The sequence below is a fragment of the Sorghum bicolor genome, chromosome 8, assembly GCF_000003195.3.
Source record: "Sorghum bicolor cultivar BTx623 chromosome 8, Sorghum_bicolor_NCBIv3, whole genome shotgun sequence".
In the NCBI taxonomy this organism is placed as follows: Eukaryota; Viridiplantae; Streptophyta; class Magnoliopsida; order Poales; family Poaceae; genus Sorghum; species Sorghum bicolor.
In genome coordinates, this window is record NC_012877.2 from 6505586 (window position 1) to 6532762 (window position 27177).

Consider the following 27177-nt stretch of genomic DNA (forward strand, 5'->3'; position numbering starts at 1 on the left):
GTTCACCAAGACGCTTTCGAGAGGAATCGCATCATATGGGCTGGGCCTCTTGGGCCACACATGTGACTCCTGGGTGGCCCAAGAGTGCACGTGGGCTACGGCGGCCCGCATTTGTTGTGGCTTCGTCCGTTGTTGGCTGCAAATGATGATGGCCCAGGACCTTCTCCGCATAAAGTATCGAGGTGCTTGAGAGAGGAAGAAACGAATGAAATTGATTGTAAATGGGTACATCTTAAAATTGACAAAGCCACCAATTTCAACCCAGGGCTTAACTTGTTTCTAGCTTCATCCCGTGCTTAGCCACAGTAACTTTCGTACTTGCAAATAAAATAATAATGAATGGTATTGTTCCTTTTCACATGCCAGACAATAGAGACCCAAATACAGTTTTTCTAAAGGGAAACAAAAAAACAAAGGTACACTGCATAAATAAATAATGATGATGACCATGAGTGAACCCTGCATCTGCATCCTTGAGTCCACTCATTTTTATTTTTAACTCTACAAACCTGGTGGGCTTCTAAAACAGAAGCACTATCCACGTCTGCATTTTTGTTTACGTTCGTTCGATGCTGCTCATCGACGGCCGCTGTGTGTTCTCGTATGTTGGTCCGTTTCATTGAATTCTGCGCTTACTGTTCGCTTCGGACTAATTCTTACCGTAATCGGTCTTGTGGTCTACGTTTGTTGGCTTCTGCGTTCTGCCGTTCGCTTCTAAAAAACTGCTCCTGCTCTCAGCTTTCGTTGCCACGGGTTGGGCGGACGGCAGCGGTACTGTTTTACCGTTGCCAGCGACGCGGTCTTTATTGCTCCACTTCGCCGGGTTTTCCGCCTTAGTTTATTATTATATCATCTGCGCCTGCTTTCTTCCGCCGACGCTCCCTATTCATCCTCCTCGTCCACTCCGCAGGGGGAGGGTACCCGTCGCCGCTTCTTCCTTGTCGTTCGCTGGATTTCCTTCCATAATCGGCTGCCGAGCTCACACGGCGTTTCCTCGCTGCTCGCGCCCGGCGAGCGTCCGCCGGGTGGTTGTTGCGGTGGTCGCCCCTTTGGGCACTGCTGCCGCGGCTTCGTCTGTTCTTCCCCGTTCTGTAAGATCTGTTTGTTGTTTTTGCTTCTTGTCAGTTTTGTTAGATCCAGTCTATTTCGATTTGTTCCGCTCTGAGCTTCAGTGGATTGCTCCGTTTTCTGATGAGGTTATATTGTTTTGTTGTTGTACAGGGCTGTGCTCGGTCTGTGGAAACCCGGGTGTTTGGATTCGGCTCTTCGTTCATTGGTTTTTGGGTATTATTCCATTCATTTTTTTCGTCATTGTATTCCGATTTGGTTGTGCGTTAGCGCTTTGTTATAATTGTTTACCAATTCATAGTGTTTCGTTCGTATGCAGGGTTCTTTCCCGTCGTTGGTTTCTGACTGTTATTTGTGTTTTTTTTGTTGTTCGTCTGGGTAGGTTGCCATTACCATTGTTTTATATGTGTCTCTGTGTATAGTTCTTGCGTGTGTTCGTTGCTTTTGTGTTTGTCAGCGCCGTCCACAGAGCCGTGCAGGATGTGTGATGGTATGGGGTCTTCCGTTTTTACGGGCCATAGGATTAGAGCTTATTAATAAATAATATTTAATATTTTTTGCTAACTTTTCTGTGTACAGTCGATGATAAATGTTTGTGTCAGCTATAAAAAATACTATATTATTTTTTCTTACTTGGTGCCATATAGTTTCATCTGAGTCCTTTGTCCGTCAGTTTAGCTATCTTGATTCAGTTTGCTGATTCATGTCTTTATTGACGATGAAAATTAGAAGAAGGTGTGTTGGCGATTGGCGCCATATAGTTCCATGTAGATTTTAGGTCTTTCCGTTTAACTATCTTGATTCAATTTGTTGACTCATGTCTTTATTGACGATGAAAACCAAAAGGTGTGTTAACAGGTATCAAACTATATATTGTTGTCTCATGGATCCATAAAAATTTGGAGATCTTTGGTGCTTGGAGTGTAAAAGTCAAAGAGTAGTCTAATTTTCTAGAGATGTCTACAGTTCATGGCTTCTGTATAAGACATTTTTAATTATTCGGTGTTATAAACGAGTGTTGCATGATACTGCATAGGATTATTGCTCTATTTTTTTTAGATACATTGAGCTTATTTTAGTGGTTACAACTGGCCCTTATTTGTTACTCACACAGTCGTGGCGTTTGCTTTCCGTTTGGTTGTTTTCTTCTTTAGCTATGTTACTTACCATACATTTATCTATGTTTTTTAAGTTTAGTATTCTAACGTTGTTAATGCTTTGTTTTTTCCTCCTTGTTCCAGGTTTCATATCTTAGTATCGTCGCCTGTTTACAGATTGGTTTTATTTGGGACCGAAGCATATTTCTTACGTCTCTGTACTGTCTTGTTCAGGTATTTTTACGCTGTTGCTTTTGCCTTATGTTTACATGTTATATGTGACCAGACCAAAACAAACATGTTACAGCAAGGCTTTATCATTGTTCGAAACTACCTCATTGGTCTAAGACCATGGAATCCAGAACATGGATCAACAGCAGTCTCCTTACAAACCGTGCTAACCTCTTCTCCACTCAACATACACCTAGCTACAAACATACCCTTGTCAGATCCATATGAACACCTAACCATTCACATTACCGGCATACCACCGCATCTTTGCTGCAACTCCCTCATACACAAACTCTTCCACAAAATCTGCATCATCCATTCAGTCAACTTTATATCTGCTACAACTGAATATGAGGTTAGTGCCCGCGGAAGGCTAACAATGATCCCACAAATTGCTCATTTGGGAATTAGAAACCTAAGCGGACAGAGTGAGGTAATCAACATATGGCAGTTATCTTACCAGACATTCACAGACGAAATGCTAGGCAGACAAACACCACCAGGAGACCGACGATCTGACCTCCGCGGTAACAGCCTCTGTTATCAATACAATGCCCAAAACATAGCAACCAAAGCTTACCGATAATATTACCTCTGACTTTAATTTACAGGATACTCAGACATCGACACAGAGCAACGACTAGAACTGGTCGACAGCGACGGAAATAACGAGGCAACCTCCCGACTCCAAGGTATACCAGAACAAACTCCTTTAAACACAGCCTTTACTCAAAAACAAGTACTCTCAAATACTTACAATCGTTTAATATCTTGATATTATAAACGACGCACAAAACATTACCCACAACAAATTTTGAGCCACTGTCAGCAATCTAATTTTCAAATACTATTGCCAAAAACTGACACATACAACATATCTGTGCAGTCGCCTCCGATACTTCGTCAATGGACACATACAACAGTAATGAAGAATGAGAGTCAGGCCACAACAAGTCAAAATCCAGCTACGAACAACAGAGGCAGAATGATCCATCAGAGTTCAGAGCATGTAAACACTTGCTAATCTATATCGTGTCCACCACGACGCCATGTTTATAATCAGCAACCTATCAAACTTTCGTATGTGTACTCTATATATCCCTCCACTAGATCAGGCCTTTCCATGTACACATAAAGGCCTACTAAAGACCATGTATCCGTAGCTTCATGCAGGAGTATATTTACTTAACCTCTGTATAATATCTATGCTGTTCAGTTCAAACAAACTGCTACAAAACAATCAGTGTTCAGTTAATAACTTCGAAATTAGTACCCCACATGCGCGCGAAGGCGCGCGCCCTGCCACTAGTTTATCTATAGATCTCAATGAGTGAACGGGGCTCTAAGATCAGACTGATCTTGTATTTAGTAAACCCTGCATCCATAAACATCTTACTTCACTTTTCCTCGTCTCTCTCTTTGCCCGGCACTAGGACCATCATATTTATGTGGGTCAAGCTCCTGCGTGTGCCTTGAACTCAATCAAGGCTGATTGTAATTCCTCTATTTCTAGTTAATAAAGCTCTCTCTTCACTCGCAAAAAAAAAGTTGAGCTTCTTCAAATATCCGTTTGGAAGTCGAGCCTATTACCGTATCAATGATTATCACCTTACCTTTTAGCCCCCGGGTAGAAATAGCTTCTTTGCAATGCTTCAGGATTCTACAAGTCGTCATCACCCCAGTCATGGATGTTAGAATGATCTCCCACCGATTAGGCCCAAAGGCCTAATCGGGCCTTGACCTGCGCCCTGATCGGGGGCGCCCAGCCCATCTATGGCTGGAGGGCTCCTGTCACACTACGCTATAAATACAGGTGGGGGCCGCCGGCTCTCAGTACGAGGTTTACCATGAGCCGCCACACCCCACCGAAACCCTAATCCCGATCTGAGTAGGGGCGCAGCCAGTGACGGGAAGCCCTCCGCGCCGCCATTGCACTGCACCACCGTTTCTTCCCAGCCGGTCGCCACTGCACCACCGAGTCTACATCGACCGTCGCTGCCTAGCACAGATCCACTACTCAAGAGATGTCTGCCTCCGGATCCGGATCTTCCACCGCGCCTGCTCCTACATCATCCGATGGTATGAACCCAGTGCCCTTCCTTTTCATAGATCTACTACTGCGTCACTTGTTTATCCCCAAAGAGAAAGTTTTTTCCCCACTGGTTTTACCCTAGGACGATCCTAGTTCTAACAATTGTATCAGCCTCACTAGAGTGTAGATCTAGTTCGTGGAAAAGAAATGATCAGATCCGATGCGGATCTAATCAAGAGACGGTTTGTTCTCAAATCGAAAAGAAATAGAATCACTTACCCTAACTCAATAAAGGAAAAAGCGAGATCTACCGGATTCCTGTCTGCTGCTCGTTTTGCGGCGCGCAGAGAACAGAAAGAGAGAAAGGGACCCAATCTGGTAGGATTCAACCTAACCCTAAACGGGAAAAGAAACTTACTTCCTTGGGGTTAACACCGAAGGAGTGGCCAGGGCTCACCGCACGGCCTTACGGCCACTCGACGGCGGCGTGCTCAGCCGCGGGCGAGCACGCGCACCGGCGAGGAGCCATGTGGTCGCGCCATCGTCCCTGATCCGTCCCTGAGTCACCAGCACAGCAGGGAAGGGATAGAGAAAGGAAGGAGGACGGCCTGGCGCTGGACGGAGGACCGCCGCGGTCTGTCCCTGGCCGGCGCCGCCGCTGTGTCTGGTAAGCCAGAGAAAGGGTTGGGAGAGAATGAAGTTAGGGTTTGGGGTTCAAGCCGGCGGTTACGGTTTTATTCCAACGAAAATCTTGGATGGCCGTCGGATCTGGATTAACGGCTCAGATCGGCCACCACCGCGTTGGGCCAGATTCGGCCCAGGCGGGATGGTCCAATCCCGGCCCAGGCCCAGGTTGCGGCCTGGGACGCGGGGGCGCGCGCGCACGGCTCCTACTCGGGCCGTTTTCGCGACTGGGCCGAAAGTCGAGAAGAAAAAAAACACGCGCACTGCTGGGCCGCTGCTGGGTGTGTACTCGCTAGTGGACCACCGGGGGGTTCGCTGCGCGGGCCGCGCGCGCGTGAAAATGGGCCGAATTGGCCGACTGCACAGTTTTTCGTTTTTCTTTTTCCAGAAGCTACAATTGATGCATTTTGAATAATTTTGCATAGAATTTAATGTTTTTCTCTGTATATTTTTTGTCCAAAGATAATTATATTCAGAGAATAGTAAGGTTTTTGTATAGTTTCTCAAAAATGAAATTAAATGTTTATTAAAGTTTCTGCTGCGTACTTAAAGTTATTTATTCAATTTCATTATTAAATTCAAACCGATGGTAGATTTTAATTTTGAAAAATGGATAAAATTAAAGATTATTATAATATTGTTATCATTCTGACCAAAGTTGATTTATAGCAATATTATGATATTATTATGGTTTGTTGTCATGCATTAATTCTATTTCTGCCCAAAGGTGATGTAGAATTAGTGTACAAAGGTTAAAATTGGATAAATTTATAGATTATTATAATATTGTTATTATTGTGACCAAAGTTGATTAATAGCAATATTATAATGTTATTATGGTTTTTAACATATATTAATTCTATTTCTGTCCAAAGGTGTTGTAGAATTAATGTAAAAGGATTAATTGTATGTTTTACTTTTGACCATAGTTGGAATTAAATCATGCAATTATTGTATTATGTTCTCACTTAATTTGAATTTGTTTCAGGAGTCTTCTTGATGGGATATATCAAAGATATTCCAGCCCTCAAAGAAGACAACTACACTGGATGGAAGGAAAAGATTGACTTGGCCTTCATCTTGGCTAAGATCGACTGGGTCACCTACACACCGTTTCCCACTGAGCCAGTGGAACCGGTGAGGGGAGCTGAAGAGACTGATGCTGCATGGGCAACAAGAGAAGGAAAGTATGCAAGTGACAGAATGATCTTTGATCTTCAAAAGAGACAATGGGCCACTGCCAACAAGAAATGTCTAGCAGTGGTAAAGAACACAATTGATCCTACCATAGTGGGGTCAATTGGAGAGTGTGACACTATTGCAGAGTACCTTGAGAAAGTAAAGAGTCAGTTTCATGGCTCTTCAAAGACATATGCTACTCAGCTGATTAAGCAGCTGATGACAGAAAGGTATTCTGGGCCTGGCAATGGCAATGGCATTAGAGAACACATATCAAAGATGAACCATCTAAACAACAAGCTTAAGCAATGGACTTAGAGCTCAAGGAAGAGTTCCTTGTTCATGTGGTTTTTGCTTCGTTGCCAAAGGAGTTTGACACCTTTGTTGTCAACTACAATATCCAGCCCGAGAAATGGAACCTGGAGCGTTGTATAGCGATGTGTGTTCAAGAGGAAGAGAGGATCAAGACTGCCAATGGTGGCACCCTCAACTTTGTTAGAGATAACAAAAGAAAGAATGTCAATGCCAATGCCAGCTCTCCTTCAAAGGCAAAGGACAAAGCACCCATGCATCAGCAGCCCCAGCAGAAAAAAGGCCCAACCACCTCTAGGGAACAAAGATCTGTGTCACTACTGCCACAAAGAGGGGCATTTGAAGCAAGATTGCCCTAAATTTTTAAAGATGATAATGGAAAAGAATGGTGAGAACATTATTACTTTTGTAAATGAATCTCTTTATGTACAATATGTAAAATCTACTTGGTGGATTGACTCAGGGGCAACTGTTCATGTTGCAAATTCTTTACAGGGATTCCGTTCGACGTGGACTACGCAAAGAAAAGAAAGACAAATTAAAGTGGCAAATGGAGTCCAGGTGGACGTGGAAGCTGTTGGCGATGTTTCTTTAGAACTTGCTAATAGTTTTATCCTTTTGCTCAGAGATGTTCTTTATGTTCCTTCTTTACAGAAAAACTTAATAAGTGTGTCTTGTTTAGACAATGATGGTTATGGCTGCCATTTTGGTAATGGCAAGTGTGAGATTTTTTGTAAGAATGACAGTGTTGGTATTGCTTTTTTAAAGCAAGATCTTTATTTGTTATCACTTCGTGAATGTGTTAATTCCATATGTGATGTGATTGATAACGTATCCTCTTCTGCGGTTTCCAATAGAAAAAGGAAGAGAACTCAAGATGCCTCATCGAAATTATGGCACTGTCGTTTAGGCCACATTTCGAGGGGGAGAATAGAAAGACTAGTGAAGAATGACATTCTTCCTCCATTAGAGTTCTCGAATTTAGACCAATGTAGAGAATGCATTAAAGGAAAGTACATAAAAAAATTAAAAAGGATGCTAAAAGAAGCACAGGAATACTACAAATAATTCATACAGACATTTGTGGTCCCTTTCCTATGAAAAGCGTGGATGGCTATGATTCATTTATAACATTCACAGATGATTACTCCCGTTATGGCTATATTTATCCAATTAAAGAAAGAACAGAAGCATTGGATAAATTTAAAATATTTAAGGCTGAAGTTGAAAATCAGCATAATTTAAAGATAAAGATAGTCCGATCCAACCATGGGGGGGAATACTACGGTCGGCACACCCCATATGGCCAAATTCCTGGACCTTTTGCAAGGTTTTTACAGGAAAATGTATAGTAGCCCAGTACTCCACACCGGGCGAACCTCAGCAGAATGGAGTAGCTGAAAGACGCAACCGTACCCTAATGGATATGGTGCGTAGCATGATGAGTTATTCCATACTACCATTGAGTTTATGGATGGAGGCTTTAAAAACCGCCATTTATATTCTCAATAGAGTACCAAGTAAGTCGGTGCCCAAAACACCGTATGAGATGTGGACAGGAAGAGTGCCCTCACTAAATCACTTGCGTGTCTAGGGGAGTCGTGCTGAGGCTAAAGTATTTAACCCAAATATTGGGAAACTAGATCCCAAAACAGTGAGTTGCCATTTTATTGGCTATATTGAAAGGTCAAAAGGCTATCGTTTCTACTGCCCAGATAGATACACAAAGTTTGTAGAAACGAGGCATGCAGTTTTCTTAGAGAATGAAATGATCAGGGGGAGCATGGTAGCTCGACAAATTGATCTTGAAGAGAAGCGGGTATGTGTGCCCACTCCGATGATTCAGGATCCATTTTTTGAATTACCTGTTCTTGTTGCACCAACAGTGCCTGCCACTGTAGTGCCAACACCTGTTGTTAGTTCCCCTGTGGCAACAATGGATGAACATGAGGAACTGTCCTTCAGGATCCCGTGCAACCACCACCTGTTGCCCAGGAGGAAGAACAACATCCCCAAGAGGCACCCACAAATGAGACTCTTAGGAGATCTCAAAGAGTTAGAAGATCAGCCATTCCGGATGATTATGAGGTATATAACATAGAAGAAGCTCAAATGGAGGGTGATCCCACCTCATTTGAAGAAGCCATGCGAAGCGATCATTCATCAAAGTGGCTTAAAGCCATGGAAGATGAAATGGAATCAATGAGGACCAACGAAGTTTGGGACTTAGAACCTATTCCTAAAGGAGCCAAAACAGTAGGCTGTAAATGGGTCTACAAGACTAAATGTGACTCCCAAGGGAATATTGAAAGGTATAAAGCGTGACTTGTGGCAAAAGGTTTCACAGAAAGGGAGGGAATTGATTATAATGAGACATTTTCTCCAGTCTCATGTAAAGATTCCTTCAGAATCATAATGGCATTAGTAGCACATTATGATTTAGAGTTGCATCAGATGGATGTAAAGACGGCGTTCCTAAATGGGAATTTGGAGGAAAATGTTTACATGGCACAACCGAAAGGTTTTGTCATGGAAGATAAAGAACAAATGGGATGCCGCTTAAAGAAATCGATTTATGGGTTGAAGCAAGCTTCAAGACAGTGGTACTTGAAGTTTGACAAAACCATAAAGCATTTTGGGTTTAAAGAGAACATTGAGGACAATTGCGTATATTCATAGTTTAAGAATGGAAAGTTTATCTTCCTAATCTTGTATGTGGATGATATCTTACTTGCTAGTAGTGATATTAGTCTACTACTAGAGACAAAGAAGTTTTTGTCCTCAAAGTTTGACATGAAAGATCTTGGTGAAGCTTCTTTTGTTCTGGGCATAGAAATTCACCGAGATAGAGAAAAGGGGGTACTAGGACTGTCACAAAAGACATATATAGAAAAGATTCTAAAGAAATATAATATGCACAAATGTAGTGCATCACCTGCACCCATTGTCAAGGGCGACAGATATGGGGATTTTCAATGCCCCAGGAACCAATTCGAGCTCGATCAAATGAAAGTGGTTCCATATGCTTCTGCTGTCGGAAGCTTACAGTATGCTCAAGTCTGTACGCGCCCTGACTTAGCGTTTGTTACCGGGTTACTTGGCAGATTTCAAAGCAATCCAGGACAGGAACACTGGAAATTGGTAAAGAAAGTCTTGCGTTATCTGCAAGGGACAAAAGGCCTCATGCTGACGTATAGAAGATCAGAATCCTTGCACATAGAAGGGTACTCAGATTCTGATTATGCGGGAGATGATAGAAAATCCACGTCTGGATATGTCTTCACTCTCGCAGGGGGAGCTATTTCATGGAAAAGCTCAAAACAAACCGTCACTACATCGTCCACAATGTATGCCGAGTTTGTAGCATGTTATGAGGCAACGGGGCAGGTGAACTGGTTAAAGAAGTTTCTACCCGGTTTAAAGGTGGTCGACAGCATAGATAAACCACTAAAGTTATACTGCGATAATAATCCAGCAGTACAGTATGCTCACAACAATAGGTCAAGTGGTGCTGCCAAACACATTGACATAAAGTATTATGTTGTGAAGGATAAAGTTCGGGATCAAATCATAAGTCTTGAGCACATAAGGACTGAAAAGATGCTCGCGGATCCAATTACAAAAGGCTTACCACCCAATGTGTTTAGAGAACACGTAGCCGGCATGGGTTTAAGGGAAAGCCTATGATTCCTGAACTATAAATGGCCCAAAGTTAAAGTTACTGTTTCAGATCAGAGACCTGCATTGTAGTTGCCAAATCTATCGGCGATAGACCGTGACGATAAAGCATGCTCTATGCACTCATCTGTGATGGAATAAGTAAAAAGTAAAGTGTTTAAAGTCAAAGTTTAAAGGTTAAAGAAAAGTTGAGATCAAAGGGGAGAATGTTAGAATGATCTCCCACCGATTAGGCCCAAAGGCCTAATCGGGCCTTGACCTACGCCCTGATCGGGGGCGCCCAGCCCATCTATGGCTCGAGAGCCCCTGTCACACTGCGCTATAAATACAGGTGGGGGCCGCCGGCTCTCAGTACGAGGTTCACCGTGAGCCGCCACACCCCACCGAAACCCTAATCCCGATCTGAGTAGGGGCGCAGCCAGTGACGGGAAGCCCTCCGCGCCGCCACTGCACTGCACCACCGTTTCTTCCCCGCCGGACGCCACTGCACCACCGAGTCTACATCGACCGTCGCTGCCTAGCGCAGATCCACTACTCAAGAGATGGCTGCCTCCGGATCCGGATCTTCCACCGCGCCTGCTCCTACATCATCTGATGGTACGAACCCAGTGCCCTTCCTTTTCATAGATCTACTACTGCGTCACTTGTTTATCCCCAAAGAGAGATTTTTCCCCACTGGTTTTACCCTAGGACGATCCTAGTTCTAACAATGGAAAGTAAACTACAGTGTTGATAGGTTGCTAATCACATTAGTGCATATAAGCAACATCATCATCCAAGCTACATATATAGTACATATTAACCTCGACAAATGAAACCATACTGCCCAAAAGGAAAAAAAAAGAGCATACGACCACATAATTGGCCATAAACACCACGGTTTGACGTGCTTATTAAGGTTTACTATGTTTGAGCAGCTTAGGGTGTTTAGTTGCTCACAGCCTCATATAAGTTGGATGCATACAGGATCATAGATTCGTAGTGGCCACCTTCTTATAGGACTGGGTACGCTAAAATTGAGATTTTTTTTTGTTCAGGTTGGCCCCACGGTTGCATTGTCGTTGGTCTAAAAAGTTAAGACTAAAATTACTGTTGGCTGATTTATTGTGAGAGAAAAATATTGCTGGCTAACAGAAAAAGTACGGCTGAAAAGAAAAGAGAACAGGTAAACGAGATGTGCACTCACTACTTGAGTGTTTTAGGGGTACCTGACACCCGAACATCAATGGCCCCTAAAATCTAAATACCTCGATTGAGAATGCAAACACAAATCAGGTATTATTATCCATGCAATACTCAATTATTATGACCATTGAATTCAAATCAAATGAACAAAAAAATATCTAAATACTAAAAAATATTAAACAAAAAAATAAATTAGTCAGTTTATTTCTATGGAAGACAAATTAAAAATTTTCAAAGGATAACCAAATAAAGCATACAAAAATTAAAAAGGCCAAAAAAAATAAGAGAACTGTTTGAGTAATTCTAACCATTCTTATTTATGAATAATCAGTCTCTATTAAAGACATGAATATATATCTATTAAAAAAAGAACTTACATTAAAATAGAAATAGTAAAATATGATTCAATAAGACGTAATCTATTTGTATTAAAGGAATAGATCTACATGCATACATACATCCATGGTAGAACTTACACAGGGGCCAAGGTGGGCTGTGCGGTGCTGCTATAGGGATGTAAACGAATCGGATACTATTACCGTGTTGTTGTGCTTGCCTACCTATGGCCTACCGTGCGAACTACTCAGCTAGGCGTAGAGATGCTACGACAGGGGACGACGCGGCATGGATGGCCATCGTCGTCGTTGTCGAGGATGTGAGAATATGAGTACAAGCCTTCTTGATCTTCTTCGCCACCCTGCGTCGTCGTCTCCCTTGTTGGACCATCGTCACTGACGAGGAGGTGAGAATATGAGTACGAGCCTTCTTGATCTTCTTTCCCCACCCTGTGTCGTCGTCTTCCTCTTCTTCCCCACCTTGCGTCGTCGTCTCCCTTGTTGGAGCTGGTTTGCTCATCTCTACGAGCCTTCGCTCCCCATAGGTCTTAGGTCCACCGAAACTAACAACATATAAGTTCCTGGGTCCAACTCACTAACCTTATAGGTGACGACTTCTCCCACCTTATATGTTGTGCTCCTCCAGCATCAATTACTGATGTGGAACTAAACCCCAACAATCCTCTCTTAGTCACACATCGGTGTGGTCCTTACCACCTGTGACCTTTCCGAGATTGGAAGGAACCCCCTAGTTTAGATTTCTGACCTCGGGTACTGGGGCTCCGATATCAATTTGTAGACCTGGTTTGCTCGTCTCTATGAGACTTCGCTCCCCACAGGTTTCAGGTCTACCGGAGCTAACAACATATAAGGTCTCGGGTCTAACTCGACCCAAAAGACTAGTCTTATAGGTAAAACTTCCTCCACCTTATATATTATGCTCTCCCACCATCAATTACTGATGTGGGACTGAACCCTAGCATTCTTTTTGCTCTCTAAATATTCCTAACGTGGCGAGTAACCTCATGAGGTGAGACAGGCATGTCATCTTGCTTGGGGCAACGGGAAGCGTAGCACACAGCTCAGCTCGGAAAGAGAGGTTGCGCCGCCATGGACTGAACCCTAGCATCCTTTTTGCTCTCTAAATATTCCTAACGTGGCCGTAACCTCATGAGGTGAGACAGACATGTCGTCTTGCTTGGGGCAATGGGAAGCACAGCACACAGCTCAGCTCGGAAAGCGAGGCGACGCCGCCATGGCGGCTGATGATGTTGGGGATTCCTAGCTTGATGGCGGTACGGTGTGAGTTGCTTTGCATTGAGCTGATGATCGTACTTACAGTACTTTATATAACCTAATGATATGCTGGCATTAATTTTGTTTTTTACCTTTATATTACATTATATACATTGTTCTTTTAGGATTTAGAGAAGTATAGCAATTCAGAATTTTAGTTTCAAAACCACAAAAGCTGTGATACTAGCTAGAAACAAACAAAATGGGTCGTAATTGACTTTTAGTATTTATATAAAAATTAAGTATTCTATTAAATGATTTTTTACAAGAAAACTAAATCCCACTCCACTCTATATATTTACGATGTTTATTAGCTGAATGTTATTGTGGTAGTTATAATTCTCTTATTGATTGACTAAGCCTAAACTACAGAGGTGACCTTTGTTTACCATTTTAAGTGTTTAAATGGACTAAACGACTGTTAGACGAAGAGTTTGTTTCATTTTGAATCATGTTGAGACACTTCTCATTTTGACACTGTTGGAAATTAAACTTAGTCATAAAAAACAATCCAAAACTTTGGAGTTAAGATTCTCAAAGATTAACTTTCTAATTTTTGTTCTAGAGTTTTCTTACAGGAATGTGAACATAGCGAAGATGGAAAGTTGACTTCGCTAAGTACAAGTTCGACTTCGCCTCGAAGATTTCACCTTCGCTTCCAGATAGCAAACACGAAGTAAAGTGAAGATGGAAATTCGGCTTTGCTCGTTGATAAACAACAAAAATCATCTAAGTCAAGATTGCAAGATTACCTGAAGATTTGAAGATCGAAGTTGAAGAACGGAAGACTAGAAGTGCAAAAAGACAACTTTGCCTTTGCCTGAATGAAGTGTTCTAATCATTTGTATGAGGGGGAAAATAGTCTTTTAGCATATGTAGCGAAGTTGGGGGCCCTATAAATACCCCCACTGACATGTATAGTACGAATCAAGTAATGAGAATGTAACTTACATTCTGTGTTCAATTCTTAATGTTTGTGTGATTGTCTTCGGAGTTTCGAAACTTTCACCACACTAGGAGAGAGAAATCACCCAAAATGGCGCTTCATGCTGAGTATAATTTATTTCAGAAAAATCTTGGTCGGTAACCAAACAAATTAAACAAATGATTTTGTTTCAAGCAACATAGAGTTATTATAAGGAGAATCTAGATCCCAAATGTTTATGGTAGAATCTAGATCTTTACCAAATATACTAAGAGACAAGGCAAAATATGGGGTTATAGCCGGATCCATGTTAGGAATTTTATTTTTATATGATTTTTTAATCTTCCTTTTGCAAAAGATAATTAACCAGACAAAAATTACAGAAATGTATACCTTGGCCTTGTTTAGTTCCAAGACAAAAAGTTTTTAGGTGTCATATCGGATATGTTGGCACATATTTGAAGTATTATAATAAAAAACAAATTACACAACTCACTTGGAAACTATGAGATAAATTTATTAAGCCTAATTAATTCATCATTAGTATATGTGGGTTACTGTAGCAGACTAAAAAGATTTGTCTCGCCATTTACAACCAAACTATGCAATTAGTTTTTATTTGTCTATATTTAATGCTTCATGCATGTGTCCAAAGATTCGATGTGATAGACGAATTTTGTTTGGTACGGAACTAAACAAGGCCCTGAAATGGACAGACTTCAATTTCATCAATTCGATTGGGAAATTTCACCTACAATAAATTTATGACTATGACCAACTGAAATGGACAGAATTCAACCTCATTAATTCGATAGGAAATTTCACCTTCAGCCTGTTCAATCTAGACAAACTTTAATTTCACTAATTCGATTGAGAAAATTCACCTACAACCTGTAGTATAGGTGGTATTTAATTCTTCTATTAGATCACGACTTTTCATGTGAGCTAAGCTGGACTGCTGGAGATCAAATTTATATAAAATATAAATTACAACTTAAATGGCTGTAATACAAATTCCACCAAAATTTGGTGAAAATTAAATACCACCTAAACTACAGATTGTAGGTGAATTTTCCCAATCGAATTAGTGAAATTGAAGTTTGTCCAGATTCAACAGGCTGTATAGGTGAAATTTCTCCATCGAATTAATGAGGTTAAAGTCTGTCCATTTCAGTTGGTCATAGTCCCAGTCAAATCGTTTCAGTTATTAGTGATAGACGTACATTGATGCAAATTTTGTCTGGTTAATTATCTTTTGGAAAAAAAGATTAAAAGTATGAAAATGAAATTCTTATTAACATGGATCATCAGGCTTAACCCATATTTTGTCTTGTCTTTTAGTACATTTGGTAAAGATCCAGATTCTACAGTAAACATTCGGGATCTAGATTCCCCTTAAAATGACTCTACGTTGAAACAAAATCGCTAGCTTAATTTGTTTGGCTACCGACCAAGATTTTTTCTGAAATAAATTAGAATCGTACGAAACACAATTTTTTTGAGTGATTGTCTCTCCAGTGTCAAAATGAGACGTGTCTCAACGTGATTCGGAACGAAACAGACTCTTCGTCAGGATTGTTTAGTCCATCTAAACACTTCAAATGGTAAACAATGGTCACCTGTGTAGGTTTAGTCAAACAATAAGAGAATTATAACTAGCATTCAGCTAACTAACATCATAATTATAGACTGGAGTGGGATTTAGTTTTCTTCTAAAAACTATTTGATAGAATACTTATTTCTACACGTGCAAGCGCAAGCACTATGCAAGAACACACAATCACTGTTAGAGCATCAGTGCCGAGTGTGTACAGGAGCCGGCAGTGATAACTAAGCACTGCCGAGTGATAGCGAAGATTCAGAAAATTTACGGGAACCTAATCAATCAGTAGGGGGATTGCACCTATCACTGCCTACTAAACCCACCAAAATTAATGGTGATATATCACTGTTGATTTAAGGTACAAGCCGGCAGTGATATGTAATTGTCGGCTTATATTACGATCCAGCAGTGCTATATCCTTGCCCGATAAAGGCACAACCCAATAATAACATTTTGCATTGCACTGCCCATTTTCGTTCTAAGGGTCTGTTTAGATTGGGGATAAAATTTTTTTGGGTGTCACATCGGACGTGTCGGAAGGATGTCGGGAGGGGTTTTTAGAAACTAATAAAAAAACAAATTACATAGCTCGTCAGGAAACTGCAAGACAAATTCATTAAGCATAATTAATCTGTCATTAGCATATGTGGGTTACTGTAGCACTTAAGGCTAATCATGGAGTAACTAGGCTTAAAAGATTCGTCTCGTGATTTTCAACTAAACTGTGTAATTAGTTTATTTTTTTATCTACATTTAATGTTCCATGCATGTGTCCAAAGATTCGATGGGATGGATGAAAAATTTTTTTGGTGGGGAACTAAACAGGGCCTAAGGCCTTGTTCAGTTTGCAAAAATTTTTGGCTTCGAGTACTGTAGCACTTTTGTTTGTTTGTGACAAATATTGTCCAATCACAGACTAACTAGGGTCAAAAGATTCTTCTCGCAATTTACAGGTAAACTGTGTAATTAGTTATTATTTTTGTCTATATTTAATGTTTCATGCATGTGTCGTAAGATTCGATATGACGGAGAATCTTGAATTTTTTTTTAGTTTTTGAGAACTAGCGTTAGGTTATAACATTGATTCTCCACCGATGGATCCACCTAACTATTATAACATTGATTCTCCACCTTTGATCCCACCTACCACCACTATTGCTTCTGGTTATAAAAGCAATGTCTCCACACCTCCATGGCTAACCTCCGCTTCAGTATGCAAAATACCTCATCATACGCCTTGTTTAGTTCTCATTAAAAACCAAAAAGTTTTCAAGATTTTTCGTCACATCAAATCTTGCAGCACATGCATGAAGCACTAAATATAGACGAAAACAAAAACTAATTATACAGTTTGCCTATAAATTACGAGACAAATCTTTTAATCCTAGTTAGTTCATGATTAGTCCATGATTGAACAATATTTACCACGAACAAACAAAAATACTACAGTAGCAAAATCCAAAAACATTTGACATCTAAATAAGGCCATAACTTTTTTTGCCACTTATAGTATTCACATATATGGGCTCTTTTGTGCGAAAGAATCCTATACATACACATTGCTTCTCGGGGGCACTAGTTGGTTGTCAGACTATATGTGAAACCAGCGCCGTAGAGTTGATCATCATGCCTCAAATGTTTGTTGGTCTGTGTTGAGATTGTGGCGACCGTTTGCTCGTCATAGGGTAAAAACCCTTATGCACCTCGATTCGCTCAGTCTCCATCCCCTTCGGTGCTCTTGCACGTCTAAGATGAACCCAGTCGGATGCTATAAGAAGGTTTGTAGACTTCCATCATAGCTTAAATAAATCCTGAAATTGTTCTTTTGATTTTAAAAAAATAATTATTAAATTAAATAGCAGGAAAAGCGAAAAAAAAAATCTCACCGACTACCTTAATATAGGGCACCATATATACACATCGAGCTCCAACAGTAATACAATTAGTGGTAATACTACTGCAGAACGAGGCATTGGTCGATGCCTAAAATCGTCAAAAGCCTCAGCCCTTTTGCGGTTCTGGGCTAAAGACCTCTTTAACACCGGTTTGTAACACGGACCGGTGCTAAAGGGGCCTGTCCAACAGCTACTGACCAGTGCTGTCAGAGCAGGGACCCTTTAGCACCGGTTCGTGTTACCAATCGGTGCTAAAAGAGTTCCCTTTAGCATCGGTCTGTGCCACAGGCCGGGTTAGACCGGGTTTGTGTCTTGAACCGGTGCTAAAAAGGTCTGGTTTATAGGTCGTGGCTACCTCTTCTCCCCCCTGGCTAGGTCATTTCAAACCAGAGAGCACCATTGTTCTCGCTAGAGCTTGCATTTGTTCTGCTTGCTTGTTCTTAATCTTCGGCGTCCATCATTGATCTTCTTCGACTCCGTCGTCGTCTCTTCGTGCTTCGAGGTGACTATCTTCATCCTTCCTTGTCTTTTTCACATTGTTTTTGGCTTGTGATTTTCTCATTATTTTTAGCTCAAATCTATTTGTTATTTTGAATCCTTCGCTTGAATTAGTATCCATATATAGAGGCGTCTAATATATATCATATTTTATGTAAAGCCAGAGGAACTGAGAAAGAAGGTGGTGGACCACCAAAAGAAGCAACGGGAAGCTCAGAAAGAAGCCAGCACTGTCGGACTATGAGCGTTCTCTAGTCAAGTCTGCACAACAGTCGAGGAAGAGAGTAGGAAAGGGGGTCCCACAGCTCGGGAAAGTACCAATACCGGTGCCCCTGTTGATTGTGACAAATCAATACGGCTCAAATGAGGACTTGATGGCAAAGCAATCTTTAATCTTGTCTGAGCTAGATTCGCTTGAGAATTACTTTAGACAAAGCGGTCTAAATATTAAAAATATTGCCGCTATTGCTGGACGTCACACTTTTGAAAAGGCCCAGATAGTTAGTCAACGGAGGGCAAGATATGAACTGGGCAGGAGTCTATAATGAACCCTCAGCACTTACATGAGTTCGGCATACAAATGTATGCAATAAACAAGTGGTGCATAGAGGCGTCTAATAGAAAAGATAATTGGATTTTTGTTCGTATTCGACAATATCACTACTTTCGTGGAGATGAACTCATATACGTCCAGTTTGAAGAATTGCACCAATTATGTCACCTCGACGCTCTCGACAAATCTCTCGTGAGCTGCTTTTGTCGGTAAGTAGTTCTTTCTTTTTTATTAAACTCTCTACCTTCTTTAATTATATATATATAATTTTTGCACACTTATGATTTGTATGTATATATGCAAGCACCAAATGAGAGAGCTCAGAAGCAAAAATGACAATAGCATTGGGTTCGTTGACCCCTTTATTGTTTTTAAGGCTCCGCAGGCAGTGTGGACACCATCTTATGAGACAGAAGTCTACACCAATCTTATGAGGTTCTTCGTGAACCAAAAAGAAAAACAAAAAATACTCTTCCCCTACAACTTCGAGTGAGTTATATAGTTATTAAGTGCATGCACATTTTATTTTACTTATTATTACTCGATCCAGGTTTTATATAGTTATAGACCTGACTATATATATACGTGTGTAAACAACTTTCACTAGTTACTCATGCTCATTGAAATTCCTAAGAACCAGTTGATAGTCTATGACTCACTGAGAAAACCACAAGAAAATTACCAAGAAATGGTAAACATTATTCAAAGGTACGTAGTGTCGATCTCAGCTAGAATAATATCATGATATGACTCTGCAATTATTAATTAACGATCCACAATGGTTGTGTGTAGGATTTAGAAAAGATTTATTGACCGTGAACATCTCATTAGTTGTAGAGCACCGCTTGATATACTCTATGCACAAGTAAGTTGTACTAGCTAGCAAACTTTCGATAACTTTTAGCTTTCTTATTGTCGTGGTCATAAATCTTTTTAATATATCGTACAGGTGTTTAAGACAAGAAGGAGGAACAACCTATGTGGATATTATGTCTGCAAATTCTTGATGGTACACATCAATCAAACACCCAAAGAGATCCTCAGCGTACGTTACATATGTCTTTTCATTATCTGCTGAATTATATTGAATATATATATATATATATATCAGCATACAATACGTATTGACAAACCTATTATTATTATTATATATAAATAATAAACAGAAATGAATAAATAAATCAAAAACAAAAAGAAAAAAAGGATCCCTTTAACATTGATTGGTTATACCAACCGGTGTTAAAGGGTGCTACTGCATGACAGCCCTGGCAGCACCCGGCTTTAGCCTCAGTGCCCTGAACTGGGACTAAAGGGTGGGGGCTTTTAGTCCCGGAAGAGCAACACCGGTTCAGAAACCGAGGCAACATGCCCTTCCCGACCGGTGCAAATGGTTGAACATGTAGCAGTGTAATATAATTTATTCAGCAAGAACAAGAGAAACATAAAAAGTAACTAAATAGCTCTTCCCATTCAGGCTACTTTTTTGGACTAAGGCCCTTTTTAGATCGGGGATGAAAAATTTCTGGTTGTCACATCGGATGTGTTGGAAGGATGTCGGGAGGAGTTTTCAGAAAGTAATAAAAAAACAAATTACATAGCTCATCAGAAAACTGCAAGACAAATCTATTAAGCATAATTAATCTATCATTAGCACATGTGGGTTACTGTAGCACTTAAGGCTAATTATAGACTAACTAAGCTTAAAAGATTCGTCTCGCGATTTTCAACCAAAATATGTAATTAGTTTAATTTTTTTATCTACATTTAATGTTTTATACATGTGTAAATATTCGATAGGATGGATGAAAATTTTTTAAGTAGGAAACTAAACAGGGCCTAAATTAAATTCGTAAATGAAAGTGGGGATGTCGTTAAACCGTGAACACATAATTAGATATCCTATAGCAGGAAGACAGCTACCAGAACTGACTGACATTTGAACTTTTGTCCATCTAAGGCCCAGTTTAGTTCCTCACCTAAAATTTTTTCATCCATCTTATCGAATCTTTAAACACATGTATGGAACATTAAATGTAGATAAAAAAATAAACTAATTACATAGTTAGGTTTAAAATCGCGAGACAAATCTTTTAAGGCTAGTTAGTCTATGATTAGCCTTAAGTGCTACAGTAACCCACATGTGCTAATGACAGATTAATTATACTTAATAGATTTGTCTTGCAGTTTCCAGACGAGCTATGTAATTTGTTTTTTATTAGTTTCTAAAAACCCCTCCCGACATCCTTCCGACATAACCGACGTGACACCCAAAAATTTTTCATCTCCAATCTAAACAGAGCCTAAAACAAAATATTCAGATATTCTTAAAAATCCTGCAATTTTTTACAGAAATGCTAAAAAATCAATTACGATCCATTTTGTTTGTTTCTAGGTAGTATCACAGCTTTTGTGGTTAAAAAAACTAATTGATATGCTACATTTCTGTAATTCCTACAAGAAGAATGTAATAATTTTTTTTTTAAAAAAAAAACATGCCAGCATGTCATGAGGATATATAATAAAGTACCATGGGCACGATAACCTCAATGCAAAGCAACTCACACTGCCACAAGCCCACAACTGCTGCAAGCCCAAGCAAAAATAGCATGGCTCAAAACCAACAATCCACACCGGCCCTCACACCGACGACGACGACGACCCCCGGCGCAGAGCTCCTGCAAGCCCAGGCAGAGCTTTGGTGCCACATGTTCGGCTACCTCAAACCCATGGCGCTGCAGTGCGCCATCAAGCTCGGAATCCCCAACACCATCAGCCGCCATGGCGGCGCCGCCTCTCTCTCCGAGCTCTGTGCTGCTCTTCCAGTTGCCCCAAGCAAACGCACATGCTTGTCTCGCCTCATGAGGTTACTGGCCACCATGGGAATATTCAGAGAGGAAAAGAAGACGACGACGCAGGGTGGGGAAGAAGATCAAGAAGGCTCGTATACGTACCACCTCACCGCGGTTTCTCACCTCCTCGTCGACGACGACGACGGTGGCCATCCATGCTTATCTGCGTTCATGGCCTTTGCCGCGCCGTTCAATGTCGTAGCATCGCTACGCCTAGCTGATTGGTTCGAGAACGACGGCGGCGCGGCGGCGGCGGCGGAGACTCCGTTCATGATGGCGCACGGCACCAGCTTCTGGGGCGTGGCCGGCCGCGACGCGAAGTTCGCCGCGGATTTCTACGCGTCGATGAGGGCTGACAGCAGGTTCGTGGCGCAGATCATCGTCAGCGAGTGCAGGGAGGTGTTCGCCGGCGTGAATTCTCTGGTGGACGTGGGCGGCGGGGACGGGACGATGGCGAAGGCCATTGCCAAGGCATTCCCGCATGTGAGGTGCTCGGTGTTGGACCTTCCCCAGGTCGTGGATGGCAATGGCATGCTGGGAGGAGAAGGAGAAGGCACGGTTGAGTTCATCGCAGGTGACATGATGGTTTTCATCCCTCCAGCTGATGCTGTTTTACTCAAGGTATGCGTAGTATAGTAATTAATTAATTAATTAATGGTAGATGATGAAGAAAAAAAATCTCAATACAAGCGGAAAATTGGGGCCTGGGAAGAGCCAAAAAATTTTGGTGCGAGAGTACATAGGAGTATTTAATTAGGGACTGTTTTGTTTGAATACTAATACTAAGGTTTTTGCCATTTGCCATAGATTTTGCTATTGGTTAGTTCGTCAAAATCGTTGCCATACTTTAGCAAGAAAAAGAGAATCTCACCAAAATTTATACTTTATGGGTACATATTTCCTCCGTCCCAACATACATGGCCTCATTTAGATTCATAGTTAATCCCTTCATTCTTCCCAAAATACATGACCTAAGCTCATATGAGCAACTAAAGACATCTTAGGGCTTGTTTAGATGTACTCGTATCCACCTCAATCCATATGTATTGGAGTGGATTGGGGTGAAATTTAAATTATTTTTCACTCTAATCTACTCTGACACACATGTGTTGAGCACTAGTATATAGAAGCTCAATACAAGCGGTTCATAACCCATTTTCATAGTCGTTTTTAGAATTGTCAGTGCTAGAGGCTAGTGGAAATGAATCTAGTTCAAATTTCACTCTAATCCACTCCGACACACATGTGTTGAGCACTAGTATATAGAAGCTCAATACAAGCGGTTCCTAACCCACTTCCACAGTCGTTTTTTAGAATCGTCAGTACTAGGGGCTAGTGGAAGTGAATCTTTTCACTGGCAGACCGCATGTGGAAAACGATTTTCACAGGTGGTTCAGTTAAGATAACCATCTATGGAAGGCTTGTCCAGAAAATATAAATCGGGTTTAGCCGCCCGCCCGTAAAATTGCGTGCTACGCGGTCGTAGGATTCGAACCCACAACCTCGAATCTCGCACGTAGCCTCTCTAGTCTTCTACCACTTCACTCATCACTCACTTGTGTCTATATTAGAGTTTGGTTCCCCGCATATTATCCTATACCGAGCAAATATTGATTATTTGAGGCCCTAAATAAATTCAAATAAAAAAGTTATCAACTACAAAGTTACATAACTTTTTAAGATCTACAACTTTTATATTCTTCATCCAAGGTAATTTACAAAATTTGAATTTCAAATTTGACAAATTTGAACATAGTTTTCGATGATAAGATGATTTCAAATAAAAAAACTATCAACTACAAAGTTTTATAACTTTTTCAGATCTATAACTTTTATTTTGATGGTTTTTTCATACAAGGTCATTTAAAAAATTCAAAAAAAATAATTTCAAATTATTTCTACAAGCGGTTTTGTTAATAAACCGCCACTAGAAATATGATTTTTAGTGGCGGTTTCTTAAGAAAACTGCATTTGCAAATCTGATTTTTTCTAGCGGTTTTCTTAACAAAACCGTGAGTAGAAATGTACCATTTGTACTGGCGGTTTCCTTAAGAAAACCCCCAGTGTGTTTCCACTGACAATTTTGAGTCGGGACCGCTGATTTCTTTTCACAGATGTTTTTTATTAATTGAAACCGCATGTAGAAATTATGCTCCACCACCAGTATAAAGCTTTTTTGTACTAGTGGAGGTGGATACGGGTGCATGCAAACAAGACCTTAAGCTGCTCATACGCAGCAAACCTTATTAAGGTAGTCAAACTGTGTCACCTTGTGGCCATTTACCTGGCCGTATATGGTTATTTTCTTTTGAGAAGTACGGTTTATTTTGTGGAAGTTAATATGTACTGCTATATATGTAGCTTGGATGATAGATGACGTTGCTTATGTGCACTGATGTGATTAACAGTATATCAATGTTGCAGTTTATTTTCCATGACTGGGGTGATGAAGACTGTGTCAGAATTTTGAAGCAATGCAAAGAAGCTATTTCTACCCGGGAGCCAAAAGGGAAGGTGATAATCATTGATACGGTAATAGGCTCGGCGTCCAAACGGATATTTGAAGAAGCTCAACTTTTGATGGACCTAAATATGATGGTGCTAGTGCCGGGCAAAGAGAGAGACGAGAAAAAGTGGAGTAAGATGTTTATTGATGCAGGGTTTACTAAATACAAGATCTGTCCGATCTTAGAGCCCCGTTCACTCATTGAGGTCTATCTATAGATCAAGAGTCCACGAGATCACAGCCAAACCTATGGCGGAGTCAACAAAAGGTCATCATTATTTATGTAGTGTACTTTAATTTTCGTTTTATTTCGGAAAAACTGTATTCATGTCTATATTTTTGGTATGTCAAAAGTAACAATTACCATTAATGAGCTTATTTGCATGTATTAAAGTTGCTGTGGTTATCTCTATCGTCCAGGGACAGAGCGAGAAACATGTTAAATCTGGATTGAAGTTGATGACTTCATCAATCTCAAGATATGACGGTCTAATCTTAGCCTTTTTGGTTGTGCTCATAAGAGTAGGATGAGTGCGTGTTTATAGGAATGGGTGTAATTTTATAGAGGTGAGTGTCGTGCATGCATGTATAAGTGCCTGTAGAAGTCTTCGAATTTTATCATGTGTTTATCTTTAAGGAGTTCTTTGACATATTGTTCGAATTTTTTTTATCTTTTTGCTAAAGGAAAACTGAATAGCAAATTGTCGTTTTATAGAGCTTTTAAATATACTAAGTACTACTGGCTATTAATTGATTGATAGGGGTTTGGGGACATCATCTTTGGCCGTGAAAGTGTTAGGATGCCGCTTTTTATATTATTAGAAAAGCGTCTTCCTGAAAGACGTTTTGGACTGCGGGTTCGAATACAAGATTTCAGGGGTCTCTTTAATAAAAATATATGGCGAAGGGGTATCTTTGGATTAAGGCCGTTGGATATGGAATGGAGGGCCGAGATCTGATTTTTGGAGGCACTAGAGAGCGCGGTCGGCTACAGTGTTCCGGCGGCGGCGCCATGGCCGGACGGCGGTTTTGGCGATTTAGTCCAAGATTTGATAAAACAAAAGCATGGAAAACAAGAGGAGCTCAAGGGGATCTCACCTAGGGCACAATCGAAGGCGAGGAGAGCTTGGAGAGGGCCGACGACGAGGGATGGCGGACCGGATGGGTCCTGCACGTTCGGCGAAGCATATGAGCATCCCAGAGAGGAAGAATATGGGAGAGGACGTTGCAGAAACATTCGTAACTTCGAATAGAAGCCCATCATCAAATCTATGGTGGCTTTGGGGCAACACTGAGCTCAGTCAGTGACGGCAGGTGGATCTCAACTCGCCAGCAAGATCCAATTCACGCTTGGCGGTGGCTAGGGCCTCACGGTGCTTGCAAATGCAAAAGGACTCAGGGGTCAACAAGGCCTTACAGGGCGCCTAAATCGTGTCCCCTGCAAGGAATCCCAAGATTGAAGGGATTGGTTTCCTTCTCGGTGAGAGAGAGAGGTCGGGTCGGCTACGACATGAGGAGGAAGAAGGAGATGAGTCACTGACGAGTGGGGTCAGACTGTCAGTGAAAGAGAGAGGGGAAAAATCGCGCGAGTGAGGACTGGGCCGCTGTTGGGCCGACCTGTTTGCCATGGGGCAGAGAGAAAGTGAGGGGAGATGGGCCTGCAGGTGAGGCAAAGGAGCTGGGCTCCGCAACTTGGCTAGCGATAAGAAAGGCAGGGTGGGCCAAAAGCAGGGGGAAGGGGGTTTTCCCCTTTTTTCTATTTTCTTTTTCTTTTAAAATCAAAACCTATTTCAAGGCGTTTTCAAAACCAAATTTGAATTCGTTTAAAACTTTGGTCAAAACCACTGAGTACAAAAGTATAAATGCTCCAACATGAATACACAACCATGTTACAAAGTCCTAGGATAAATTTTAGTTTAATGAAAAATATTATTTTCGCTATATTCCATGAGCACAAAAATAACAAATTGAATTATTTTGCATCTATTTCCAAAAGAGCAAAATTTAGGGTGTTACAGAAACTAGTAAAACCTGTTGAATCACGTCAACTATAGAAACATTCAATTTAATTATTTCATACATTTATGTACATAAATACACAACAACACACAATTCATGGAAATCACTAAATATATCTTGGTTAAACTAAAGTGAGAAGCAAAAATGAAAAGAGAGAGAGGAAAGACATCATCTAACCATCTTAAGTAACCTTATTTGAGCAAATAAAGATATTAACCTAGCTACTCTTCTCTCTAACACATGGTGAAACCCTAGATCCAAAAAGTGGCTCAAATTGGACAAGAAAGACATAAACTAACTAGAAAGACATAAACTAACCTTTCTTAGCAACCTCCTTTGAAGAAATAAAGATCAAAAAGAGGCAAAAGAGAAAAAGAATTGTATGGGCTTTTATTAAGGGGCCCGTCAAACCCACGCCCTCCGCATAGTCTTCTGCTCCTTGCAGCGCAAGGATCGACGCTCCATCTTCCTCGAGACTTTTTCCTGTGTGCCATTAAGAAAGATGGTATCTTCCTCTGTGCCATTAAAAAGTTAGAATGGACCTTTATGCCATGACACTTTTCTTTTTTGCCCTCCATGTCATTTTGTCCATATTCACTGCTAACGGTGACTAACGGAGTTGCAAAATGACTTAAATGCCCTCAAGCCAGAGAAGCAAGATTAATTTTTATTTTTCCCCTTGTGCCACTGTTTTGATGACTTGATGTGATAAATTTTCTTCAAACGATATGGCTATATATACATATATATGCAGGAACCTTCCTCTACTCCACATAATTATTCATAGCAATGTCACTCGATACTTTTAGATTAGAGTTTGAGTAAAATATTATATTTTTTCTTTTGTTAGATACTCAATATATTATAGTATACAGATACATTCCTTGCACGTTTATACTCAATATTACTCAATATTACCATGTACACATTTCATCAGTAGTGTACGTCGAAAAGATATATACACATACTCATTTGTCAACAAAAATATAAACACATAGTACTAGCATACTTTCCTTATAGAACAAGTATGTAAATATACTGCTTTGAGGGTGTGTCTTAGCGCCGCCGCCGCCGGTCCTACCTCCATCAACGTTGGTCCCCCTCCCTCCCCCCATGTGGCGATAATCACCGGAGGCTGGAGGGAGTGCGGATCCATCGTTTTTAATAAGTTTTTTTTTCTACTAGATCGAGTCTTTAGGGTTAGGGTCTCTCCATGCTAAGTTTTTTGGTTT

The 27177-nt window shown here is 40.8% G+C and overlaps 1 protein-coding gene across 2 annotated transcripts; it reads left to right on the top strand.

The window, feature by feature from the left end:
- On the top strand, positions 21132–24602 carry LOC8082766 (trans-resveratrol di-O-methyltransferase). Of its 2 annotated transcripts, XR_002446741.1 has the most exons (3): positions 21132–22041; positions 23845–24194; positions 24347–24602. XR_002446741.1 is itself a non-coding variant. In XM_002441888.2 (2 exons), exons 1-2 carry the CDS (start codon positions 21178–21180, stop codon positions 24142–24144), a joined length of 1164 nt encoding a protein of 387 aa, XP_002441933.2. In that variant the 5' UTR covers positions 21132–21177; the 3' UTR covers positions 24145–24319. The 2 variants fall into 2 exon arrangements, 1 of the variants encoding a protein (XP_002441933.2); XM_002441888.2 differs by lacking the exon at positions 24347–24602 and having other exon boundaries at positions 23845–24319.

Excerpts from the sequence above, each read along its gene's own strand:
- LOC8082766 (XM_002441888.2), top strand. The coding sequence starts at position 21,178 with ATGGCTCAAAACCAACAATCCACACCGGCCCTCACACCGACGACGACG. Across the intron at positions 22,042-23,844 it reads CTGATGCTGTTTTACTCAAG|TTTATTTTCCATGACTGGGG; the intron begins GTATGCGTAGTA and ends TCAATGTTGCAG.